At 43.6% G+C, this 12,357-nt stretch overlaps 1 protein-coding gene across 4 annotated transcripts in view; it reads right to left on the bottom strand.

Moving 5' to 3' along the window:
- RALGAPA2 (Ral GTPase activating protein catalytic subunit alpha 2) overlaps positions 1-12,357 on the bottom strand; it is a 604,731-nt gene that overhangs the window by 332,005 nt on the left and 260,369 nt on the right. For all 4 annotated transcript variants that reach the window (XM_073628147.1, XM_073628145.1, XM_073628148.1 and 1 more), the window contains 2 exons: positions 5,815-5,943; positions 4,113-4,171 (listed from right to left, as the gene is read on the bottom strand). In XM_073628147.1, coding sequence (XP_073484248.1) covers positions 4,113-4,171; positions 5,815-5,943 — 188 coding nt within the window. The remainder of the gene's footprint in view (positions 1-4,112; positions 4,172-5,814; positions 5,944-12,357) is intronic.

Here is a 12,357-nt window from a genome sequence, read left to right as displayed (position 1 = left end):
ATAAAGAATTAGAGGCAAATGGGGGAACTATGGGACTTTTTAGGTGCATGGACACATAAATACACAGAGAAATATTTTGTATAAAAAATATTTGTTACAAAATTGTATTTAAATTACAAAAAAATTTGATTAAAAGCATACTGTACAGTCATATACTGTCATTCATCTCACATTTTATTCAACATGTTTTGCCTATTCCGGCTTCTTCAGGAAAATGCTTCCTGAATAGGTTAAACACGTTGAATAAAATGTGAGATAAATGACATTATACGACTGTACAATATGCTTTTAATCTACATTTTTTGTAATTAACATTTTGTAAAACAATTTTTATACAAAATATTTCTCTGTATATTTATGTGTTCATGCACTTGAAAAGTCCCATATTCCCCCCATTTGCTACTAGTTCTAATTCATTACTGTGGATAATTGTTTTCAATTTTGATCCAGTCTCCAGTTCATGAACAAAATGTTCAAACTTTTACTTTGTTTTACAATTTTGCAACTTCAAGTAACATATAATGCAAATTCCCTATTACTCTTTTTTGCATAGCTGTGCTTAACATTTGCATGTAATGTTTTACCAAAACTTTAGTATTGTAATGAATTCCTTCAGAGACCTAAAATTTTCCCTGGGACACCTTAATGTTATGTGCAAATCATGTAATACGCATTGATCACCTCAACGGTGCATATTTTACTATAGCATCTGCATGCATTTCTAAATACAATTGCAAACTGTGTGTTTTTGCAAGACTGTTTTCTGTGCAGCTTGTTGTAAATCCACCACTTTAAATGTACAAAGATAAGGCCCCTTGTAGTAGGGGTAAGGCATGCTACAGATGAAAAAATGCCTTCTTATTTGAGCAACTTTTCTTTCTTGGTTACATCAGCAGTGAGACCACCTTATAAATGATCATGGCTCTAAAACAAGCCACCATGATGTCTACTTTGAGCCCAATTAAAATTTTCAGAAAAAGGAACTACATTAAAGAGGTTGTAGACCCCTACATATACCCAGTGAAGTGACTAGCCTCAGGTTATACCCAGAGGTGGAAAATAGCCTCCTATGCAAGTTGTACCTCTTTATCTGCAGTATTCTCTTCACTACAGCCAACAAAGGGCAGAATTTTTAAAGCTTGCCTGAGTTTTCAGAAAGCAAGGGGTTGTGAAACTGAAGTTACACTCAGGGAGAAGAGCTTTGAGAGCTGATTGGAGAGAAGGGATAACCCCCTCCCCCTTTGCACAGCACACAGGAACAGAGCTGAGACTGTCAAACAAAGGCTGTGTGCCGGAGCTCCATCCCATCAACCTTTTTTCTCTAGGCATCGGGAAAACTCATCAAAAAGTGTCTCATGCATATAACGGAGGGAACGAGGCAGCATACAGAAATGATACTTAGTGCTCTGGATTGAGACAAGTACACACTATAATGAAATTCTTTGTTCATATTTTATGTCTGTGGTTTACAAATCACTTTTTTTTTTCCCATGCAGACGAAAACTCAAGCTGGATAAACAAGTATCAAAATTCAGTTGATTCAGATGGGACCTGGCTGGATTTCAATCCGTGTATGCCCCTCTCTGTTCAACAGAAGCCAATCGCCAGACTACAATAGTGCAGCAGGGAAGATCCCTACATCCACATCACTTTTGTGTTTTTTTTTCATTCATCCCGCTGGCTGAGCTAAAAAATAAGCTCAATGTGTATAACCAGCTTAATGATGAAATGTCCTTTTTGTGTTTCCCGCCAGTAGTTTGCAGTTAAACGAGAAGTATAACCAAAGCATTATTGCCCATACCTCTTCCATAGATCACAGGAGTGCAGTCTGTTTTGCACTCCTTTGATTCGTTTTCAGATGACAGTGGGCTGAAGTCTGCTGACGTTACAAAGTCGGTCCAGGTTCTGGAAAGAACCGACCATATGGTTGGTATTCACCCAGAAACCTGGATTGGCACCTGACTTAGCCTCTCCGCAATTGGCTGACAACCTTGAGCCAGCCCCCCACCCCCTTCACAGGCAAGTGCTCCAGTGAGTGCTCAGAGCAGAGGGGAGAACTGAGTGATCAGCGGTGTTTAATCGATCAGTTCTCACTACAGAGGTGGAAGAGGACAGATGCAGCATTGATCCACCTCGGTGAGTATAAATGTTTGTTTTTTTAAACCCTGAACTTCTCTTTTAAGGACTGCTCCTCTCTGTATGAGGGCATTGATCTTTCTGCAGCAGTCAAGCATACCCTATGCTAAAGATGGATCAAAATTTGGCCAGTTTAGCAGGGACTGGTCGGATTTGAATCCTGCTATGGCCGTTCCTGTCAGATCTAATGACTGAATGCTCTTGAACAGGTTTGTTGGAAAATTTTGCTTTGATCAGGTCCTGCTGAAGAAGCTCATCAGAGAGCGTAACGCGTACAAGTGTGAGGTGTCGCTATTCAGAACGTTTTCTCCGTTCACATCATGATTGATGGATATGCATGTTTTTCACATTTGTATGTGAGTATTGTATTCCTAAGTTACAGTTTTAACAAATGTTATTAGCACTATGGTTTGCCTTTGTTTTATATGGCCACACATGACTGAATGAGATTCCGGGAGGAGGTCTGAGCTGTCTAAGTGCACTGTGATGAGGATTTGTGTTCCTGAAAAATCCTGAGAGATATTACACTAAGCGTATGCGACTCTGCAGTGGGGTTTACATAATGAGAACCAGTGAGGAGGTCTGTCTTGTCCAGGAACACCAGGAGGAGGAGTTGTTTTCCCATGGTATCCTGAGAGATATAATCACAGGCGTGTGTGACTCTGTAGTGGAGTCAACTTTTGGAGGGGAGCAGGCATTCTAGCTAGAGGTAGTGGTCACTGAAGACACTGCAAATTTATGAACTGTCACTGAAAGTTGCACAACGGTGGAATTTTGTTATATTTGGGCTTGTTTTATTTGTATTTGTTTATGGTTGCGCTACACTATATTTTGTTTTGTTTTAATATATGTTTATAACCAAAAAAATATTTTATGTTACATTTTTGTTTTTAATCAAGTGAGCATGCAACAGTGCATATGAAATCTTAAAAATATTGTTGGATATTAATGGAAATGTACCTATTTGGTAGTTGTTTATAAATAAATAGTTAAAATAGCAAACCTAAACCTGTAGATGTAAAAAAAAAAATGAAATAAAATAACTAAAAATTATCATGGTTGACCATTAATACATACTAAGTAATAAACCAAACTCAACTTTAACAGAAAAAAAAATCTAAATTACTCCTAACGATTACCAACCTTTGGGACACCTAGAAACTTGAAGACAAGTATGAAGCTTTGATTCAGCCTGCTACAATCTACCCAGAAAGTTCACATATACTGTAACTCCTCCTTCAATCCCATGCATTTATTGTGGAAGTCCAGGCTTTCCTAAACCTGTTCTGACCCCATTCTAGCTCCTAATCTAACTACCATGTGAAAGGAAGATGTGTATATGTAGCCCCCAGAGGGAGCTCTGGTCCAGTCATATGATCAGCTCCCAACAGCAGCTTCAGGGGAGAGGAGAGACAGCCAACAAAGATTGCCCCATAGCAAGCCAATGGGTTACGTCACCGCACAGCCATTTCAGCCGTTATCAGCGATCTCTCCTCCCCACTGAAGCTGGCCGCTGGCGAGATCACGTTACCAGACCAGAGCACCCTCAGAATAGTTAAGTATACTTAAGTATACTTCCTTTCACAGGATAGTTAGGAGTTAGAATGGGGGTGGGAGCATGTTTAAGTATAGTTAGAAAAAGCCTGGACTTCCATGTGAACTTCCAGCGTTTAGAACAGTTTTTTGAGTGGTTATGCTAGCACCTAAGGGCAGCGACTGATGTGAATGTATAATATTTGTAATGGACTGTGTATATAAGTACCTGTAATAGATAAACAAAAAAATAGTTATAATTACTTTGTCAAGTAAAACTATAAATATAAGTATTTATCTATACACTTGACTATACGCCTGGGGATCAGCATTACCAGTACATTCAGCTAATAACTGGGTGTATTTATATATTATTTTACTGATGTCTGTCATAAAGGGTGATTTACAAAAATAAACAGAGGTTTTCTTAGGTTATCTCTTACCTAGCAACTTCGATGGGCTCCTCTCTGGCATTCTTCAATAAAGTGTTAACCAAGAAACTCTAAAGATAGGGGAAAAATGAAAAAAAAAAATATTACTATTCTACAAACATCTACCAGGATAAAAGGGCAATTTAAGAGAAACTCGATTTAAAAAATGACACAGGTATATGTTTATGAACTCTGGACAAATTTAAAGGATAAGTCAGTATTTAGGGTGGAATATGTAACATGTTCTAGCAGCTGCAGCCTCTCCCCCTCTCCCTCCCCAGTGACAGGGAGAGGGGCCCACTGTCACTGGCTGGCTCCGCCTGCCCGGCCACATCATTCATTCACAGTTCTCTGTGAATGGGAAACTGCAAGTACTGACAATCTTTGTGGCTGTTGGCTTGTAGTTTCAATGAACTGGCGCAGTTGAGCGTTGTGGTAGTTCAATCTCTCTTTTCATCAGTGCGTATTTGCCTGCCCGTACGAGGTACGAGCAGACAACTTTCACTGACAGTCTGCAGGAGTCCCGCAGACTGTACCAGTGATTTGCTGATTGCGGGTGCAATGCTTTACAGGCTCCAAGTAGAAAAAAAAATAATAAATACACATTTTTTTACCTGCAAAAAGATGTGCATTTATATATATATATTTTTTTTTGCAGGTGAACTTATCCTTTCAGCACATTTGGTGCAGAGAATGAACTTGGCAATCATGTGAATTTTTTGGGCAATATAGGAAAAATTGTGACTCGGACAAATGTTAATTGGTATAATCGCTTAATTGTGAATGATGTAAAAATCAATCATTTAACGGTTGCCGTTAACAGTTGTAAAAAACAGCAACTGTTATATATACCTGCACTTTTCATGAAGAATTCTAATATCCAAATATTAGAAAAGGCTGGTGATTTTCTTTAGTGAAAGCTGAAGAGCTCAAAACAGGCAGATAAGACAGGCCAAATGTAGTTTATCCAAAAATATTTAAAATCGCATAGGGGCTGCTTAATATAACAGGTGGTAATTGTTTGTTTCCTGAGTGATATCAGTGGTCACGTCACTTGCTGAGTCAATAATCCAGCTTTGAAATTTGTATTAAGTGGCAGCTGTAGTGGTGACTCAGCAGGGGGCATGTTACACCACTGTAGAGAGACCATTAGGCTGGCCATGCAAGGATCAAAATTCACCCAGTTTAGTGGGGACTGGCCATTTTTCAATATATGTATGGGCAGGCTGGTTGTACACAAGTCAATCTATCGATCGACTTGTGTACAACCAGCCTGTTGTGTTTTTACCAAACATTCAGTGCCGCTGGCAACACTGATCAGTGTGTTCTGAGGGCGGGGAAAGCTCCCTGCTTTTAAAATACAATACAACAGTGGGAGGGATTCCCCCATCCCCATGGAATGTGTGAATGGCTGAATTGAGGCATTTTCTTTTGTTCAACCTGATGAAAAAAAAACGCATAATGTATACTCCCACACATAGAACAGTGGTCTCTGAATACGAGCAAATTAATTTTCTTCGGAGGCTTGTAAACTAATATTTCAGTTATCGCCTATTATTTTACTTTACACTGACTTGATTTGCATACCTTTTGAACAAACTACATTTGAGCTTCAAAATAACTGTTATAATGAAAAATTACATATTACTAGTTTATGGAGCAAGGCCTTCTCCTTTCTCTTTTTTCTCAGTTACTAAAAGCTATACCTTCTTACCTTTATATCTTTGTTTTCTATGACAATATCATTTGCTGCAGCTGAAGCCTCCAGTAAAGCGAGATCTCTGTAAGTGTTTGGGAAGCACACAAGTGACCCAATAATTATCTGAGCTTCCAATCGCGGTGCCTACAAAAAGAGTGGCAAGGTCAGATCAACACACGCAAAACTGAAAATATATTCATTAGTTCATTGTAGCGTTCATCTAGACTATGAACGATAATGCTCTTTCTCTGCACTGCTTTTTTTTTTGAGGGAGATCAAGGTTAACACATGTCATACAAGATTGCCATGCTTTGATCACCCTTTTAAAATATTGTAAAAAAAAAAAAAAAAAAAAAAAAAAAAAAAAAGGGGGGGGGGGGGGTTTGCAGGACCAGGACCTTTATGGAATAAAAAGAATGCCCTTAGCTAGCATCAAGATAAGCCTGCAACATCCAGAACTTAGGCTGGCCCTACATTATACAATTTTCTTGTACAATTGAGTGGAATCAGAGAAAGGAATGTCTCCTTTGGGCTTAAATGGCAGTTTACGGCGTTCATGGGAACGCCCTCCATCTTGATCCAGGAGCTTAAGGGGGAGGAAATGCATATATCAGGATGCACTCATCCCATGGAGCAACTAGAGCATCTACATATTTTACTAGAGTATTCCTGTACCTGGGGACAAACCTGTCCAGTTTGTTGTTGAATCTGCAGGACCACATTGGTTGGGTCTTCCACCTGACACACAGGTCCTGGAACACCTCTTGGTGTATGAATCACACCTACAGGTCCAGGCACTATCAGCTGAGGAAGTCTGCCTGTCTGTTGTCTATGCCTGAAATATACACAGCTGACATACTAGAACTTGATATTCTTCATAGGACAAAATCTGCTCGATATCATGTTCTAGGGAGACTTCTGGCTCCTCCCTGTAATCAACATGGAGCACTGCAGTGACCCTGTCTAATTAAATATAGATCAGGTGACCCTTCAGTAGTATGGTCCAATGCTGCAAACAGCCCATCGCCTGAAGTTCCAGGATGTTGATGGGGAGGTAAGATTTCTCCAATGACCAAGTGCTCTGCACCAACATAGTGCCGAGGACTGCTCCACAGTCCAAAAGGCTGGCAACCATTGTAAGGATCCTCTATAAGACAGGAAGAAAGAACTTCCCTGACCCCTGACTTCCCTGCACAGAGCAGCCCCAATCCACCTCTTCTGGGGTCCCCCGCTGCAATCTTAGCTCCTCCTCTTTTCCGTTTGCCCTCACAGCAAGCCAATTTTTGTGGGGTCACACGTGCGTGCTCACTCCCCAGCTGTGTGTCTATGGAGCCATTCTCCATAGACACACACACACAGCATGTCTTGGCCCCACCCCTGCTTCCTCCCAACAGCATTTGTTTGACAGCAGCAAAAGCCAATGGCTCCTGCTGCTGCCTGAGTTCCTGTATGAAGAGGAAGAGAAGAGATCCAGCCATGCACAGCTTTGGATCTATTGAGGCAAGTATTTAGGGAGGTGGGGGAGGATAGCAAACTGTAAACATTGTTTACCTTAATGCAGGGAATGCATTATGGTAAAAAAAACGTTTTGCCTTTAGAGATACGTTAGGTCCAAAATAGGACGAATACAACTTAATGTTAGAAAAAAAACCCAGATATGCGACCCCTCTAAGCCACTGTCCTGGAATCATGGGGAAGCATATACAGGGAGGCCCCTGCACCCAGCAGAAAGGCCCGAGGGAGAAACTAACAAACCATTTAGATGTTCCTGCTAGGCTGGAGGAAACACAAAAACCGAGGACTCTGAGAGACTATGCTCTTTCTATTTGATTGTGGATGATGCGTTTCCTGTTTTAGGTGGGTGGAGCCACTCTCTTATGTGCTGTCCTGGAAGATGAAATGGGAAATAAAGCTAGAAACAAATGCAAGTGGCTCATCGTCACTTTGAGTTTGATTGTTGTGGAGGCCTTTTTGACCTATACTTGATGGCCAAGGGATGATTCCTGCCAACATAATTTCAAAAAGGCTTTGTAAAACCTAGACATTCTAAAATATATACACTGAATAGATTGCCACTAACAAACAGGTCCAACTTACAGTTAGGCCTTTGTCTTTAAAGCAGAACTCTGGGATCAGCAAAAAATCCATTAGTACACCCCCTACACTAAACACTAAACAGTTATTGCAATTGTGAAATTCCATATCATTGAAAAGAAAAGTCCAATTGAATTTCCAGGAAGTCAGCTCTGTGATTCAAAAAATGCATCATGTATTCTGCCAAGGAGGAGCTGTTAGAACAGTAATTACATCTCTCTCTAAACCACAATCAAACTACATTTCCCATGAATCCTTGGAATTGCACTGAATGTGGGAGGGTACACTAGGCCTGTACATGTTAATATGAACTCGCCCACTTCCCTCATTCTGCAGCCACACTGCTGAGCACACAGATAGATGACAGTCTAACTGTAAAGCATGAGGCTGCACTGGTGAGCCTCCACTAATGAGCCCCCACTGGTGAGGCTGCAATGCTTAGCCTCCAGTGGTGAGGCTGCAATGCTCACCAGTGATCATGATGTTGCACTGGTGAGTCCCCACTAATGATGTTGCACTGGTGAGGCCCCACTAATGATGTTGCACTGGTGAGGCCCCACTAATGATGTTGCACTGGTGAGGCCCCACTAATGATGTTGCACTGGTGAGCCTGCAGTGATGAGGCTGCACTGGTGATCCTCCGCAGGTGAGGCTGCAATGCTTAGCCTCCATTGATAGGCCTAAACTGGTGAGCCCCCGCTGATGATGTTGCACTGGTGAGCCCCCGCTGATGATGTTGCACTGGTGAGCCCCCGCTGATGATGTTGCACTGGTGAGCCCCCGCTGGTGAGGCTGCAATGCTTAGCCTCCACTGATGAGCCTCCACTGGTGAGGCTGCATTGCTTAGCCTCCACTGATGAGGCTGCAATGGTTAACCTCCACTGATGAGGCTGCACTGGTAAGCCTCCACTGGTGAGGTTGCAATGCTGAACTTCCACTGATGAAGCTGCACTGGTAAGCCTCCACTAGTGAGGCTGCACTGATGAGGCCGCAATTGTGAGGCTGCAATGCTTAGCCTCCACTGGTGAGGCTGCACTTTTGAAGCTGTACTGATAAGGCATCAATTGTGAGGCTGGTGAGGATGCAATTGTGAGGTAGCAATGGTGAGCCTCCACTGATGAGGCTGCTTTGTTGAGCTGCACTGATGGGCACTGACTGAGCTGCATCAATGGGCACTGACTGATCAGCTACACTGATGGAAGCTGACAGAGCTGCACTGATGGAAGCTGCACTGACGTAACTGTACTGATGGACACTGACAGAGCTGCACTGATGGAGCTGCACTGAAGGAAGTTGCACTGATGGAAGATGCACGGAAAGATGCACTGATGGAAGCTGCGCTGAAAGATGCACTGATGGAAGCTGCGCTGAAAGATGCACTGATGGAAGCTGCACTGAAAGATGCACTGATGGAAGCTGCGCTGAAAGATGCACTGATGGAAGCTGCGCTGAAAGATGCACTGATGGAAGCTGCGCTGAAAGATGCACCGATGGAAGCTGCGCTGAAAGATGCACCGATGGAAGCTGCGCTGAAAGATGCACCGATGGAAACTGCGCTGAAAGATGCACCGATGGAAGCTGCGCTGAAAGATGCACCGATGGAAGCTACGCTGAAAGATGCACCGATGGAAGCTACGCTGAAAGATGCACCGATGGAAGCTACGCTGAAAGATGCACCGATGGAAGCTACGCTGAAAGATGCACCGATGGAAGCTGCGCTGAAAGATGCACTGATGTAGCTGCGCTGATGGAAGCTGCACTCATGGGCACCAACAGAGCTGCACTTATGGGCACTGACGGAGATGCACTGATGAGTACCGATGGAGCTGCACTGACAGGCACTGACTGAAGCTGCACTGATAGACACTGGGGCATGGTGACACCCTCCCTCTCTATCCTGAAAACCAGCAGCTGCATTGATCTCCCATCCTAGCAGCAACTACAGGCAGCGGGAGGGGGTGAAGCCGACAAGCAGCTGAAGGGAGGCGAGTGCGGGTCAGAGCCTGGAATAAGAGGTGCGGGAGCGCCGTGGAATGAAGAGGCCGCTTTGGATTCCCCACCACTAAGCTCCTCTGCAGTAGCTGAAGCTGGCTGTAGGGAAGCCGACGAGCAGCACTGCAGAGAGCCAGCGCAGGGTATTGGTGAGGGGAGGAGCAGTACGAGGGTCGGATCAGTGAGAGGAATCGGGCGGGGTTCTATTTTTTACAGCTCAATCCCCTGTGACTCCCCTGCAGTGCCCCGAGTCATCGGTAAGAGAGAGGAGCTGGCTCACAGGGCTAGGGGAAGGGAGGGCAGCATAAGAAAGGAGGGGGGGACATTCGGAACCACAGGTTGGGGGGGTGCGGTGGAGGGGAAGATGGGGGAAGGTGTAGGGAGGGGAAGCAGGGCAGTGACAAGACCGCTGGCTGAGGATACAGGAGGATTAGCAGCCAGCGGTCTTACAAAACAGGATATCACAGGGGATTAACGTTTTTTCAGCAAGATCAGCAGGCTACTGCAGAAGAGCTCAGAAAACATGGCTGGCATAGTTGGTGAAGGTAGGAGATCAGCAACAAGAACATGGAAAAAAGGTTTTGCCCGGACTTCTGCTTTAAGCTGGCCATGGACACATCAAAATTTGGCTGGTACAGTGGGAAGCAGCTAAATTTCTATCTATGTATGGACAGGCTGGTTGCACTAAAGTCAATCTATCAATCAAATTCAGTTCAATCAGCGTGTTGTTTAATCTTGTGTTCGATCACTACCAGTAGCTATAGCCGCAAGCAATGATCACTGTATTCTGACGGCTGGGAAACCTTCTACCGTCAGAATACAGTGGGAGGGATTCCCCCATCAACACTGTAAATCGAGCAATCCTTCAACCCCTGGGTGAAGGAAAGAAAACTGCATAAAATAAGGCCTGCCTAAGACTGCTTTCACACTGAGGCTCTTTACAGGCATTAAAAATAGCGCCTGCATAGTGCCTGTATAGAGCCTCTCCTCTCACTCCAGTGTGAAAGACCGAGTGCTTTCACACTGGAGCGGTGCGCTTGCAGGACGGTAAAAAAAGTCCTGCAAGCAGTGTACACACTGCTCCTAAAGCACCCCGCCCATTGAAATCAATGGGCAGTCCCGCCAGACCGCCGGCAAAGCACCGCTGCAATGGCGCTTTTAACCCTTTTTCAGCCGCTAGCGGGGGTTTAAAGCGCCCCGCTATTGGCTGTATAGCGGGGCTATAACGACTTTTTTTTTAGTGGAGCTTTACCGCCGACGCCCCCAACGCCCCAGTGTAAAAGCAGCTTTAGAAAGGCTAGAACTAATAAAACAAGAAAATGCATGTAAAGGAGGGTAATCCTAGCAGGGGATGCTTGCTTTAGGCTTCAATAAAAAGCAAAGTTTTTTTCCTCTTGTCTTTCCTGAGCCGGCATCGGACTGGTCACGTGGTCGCTCACTCCCCAGGCTGCTTCTGTCACCCTTATGACTCCACTGCCTTCATTTGGAATTTATCCATCTGTGGTGTAACATTACCTGCTGTTAACACATTTTTGAGGCGTCTTTTCATTGATATAAGATACCCACTATACATCAGCAGATGACCAAGGGGAAAGGGGCCTTTTGAACCCATGGGGATATTTCTCAGTGGTAGGACGCCCTCTGTGTTCAGTCCTGGTGTTGGTCCTGTGCATCCCCTGATGTGAAGCTCTGGCCTAGAGGTCTGATCCCTGGCGGCAAACTGTTCATCCCCATTTCACCTGAAGTTGGATGCTACCTTGATGTTGGCTCTAAAGTGATAAGATAAATACATACTTCACCATCAGTGCCTGAAGAAGAGGTCTAACTACTTACAACCTTGAAACGCGTCGGACCTTCTGTCCCAGCCCACTGCTTGGACAGCCGTGTGTGGTGCCCTTTTAGTATTGTTGTATCAGATCTATATATACACCTTGTTTGCTAACATCCGACCCCATTTGCATCCATCTCTTTTATTATTGTCATGTTTTAACTTTTTGTAATAAATGTATATTTTTGAATTAATGATTGCTTGAAGACTCCTGCCTTTTAAAGTCCCACAAGAGTAAAAAATCTTTGCTTTTTGTGTAATCTATTAGGGATGTGGGCAGTGGGTCTTTTTCCACATTGCTCTTGACACTACCATACCTTTAGGCTTCAATGGTTGTGAGCCTACAGGCTCCTGTGTGGTGCATATATTTAAACTAAAATGCTATTCAGTCCACAATGTATTTCCACACTCTGATGCCTCAGGACAGGAACAGTGTTGTAAGGATCACATTAAACACTGCAGGTATGACAGCACACAGATGTACTTAACTGCGCTTTGATAGATTTACTTCCAATCAGCCTGTGTCGATATGATTTTATTTCCAGTTAGCCATCTTCTTGATAATTATTTCTGCCGTGCACAGAACTGGTGAGCCCTGAGATTACAGTGACTGATTACAAGTAGTACTTATGATGGGAATTATT

The sequence above is a fragment of the Aquarana catesbeiana genome, linkage group LG04 (assembly GCF_042186555.1).
Source record: "Aquarana catesbeiana isolate 2022-GZ linkage group LG04, ASM4218655v1, whole genome shotgun sequence".
Lineage (NCBI taxonomy): Eukaryota > Metazoa > Chordata > Amphibia > Anura > Ranidae > Aquarana > Aquarana catesbeiana.
This window is presented reverse-complemented; position numbering and strand designations above follow the sequence as displayed.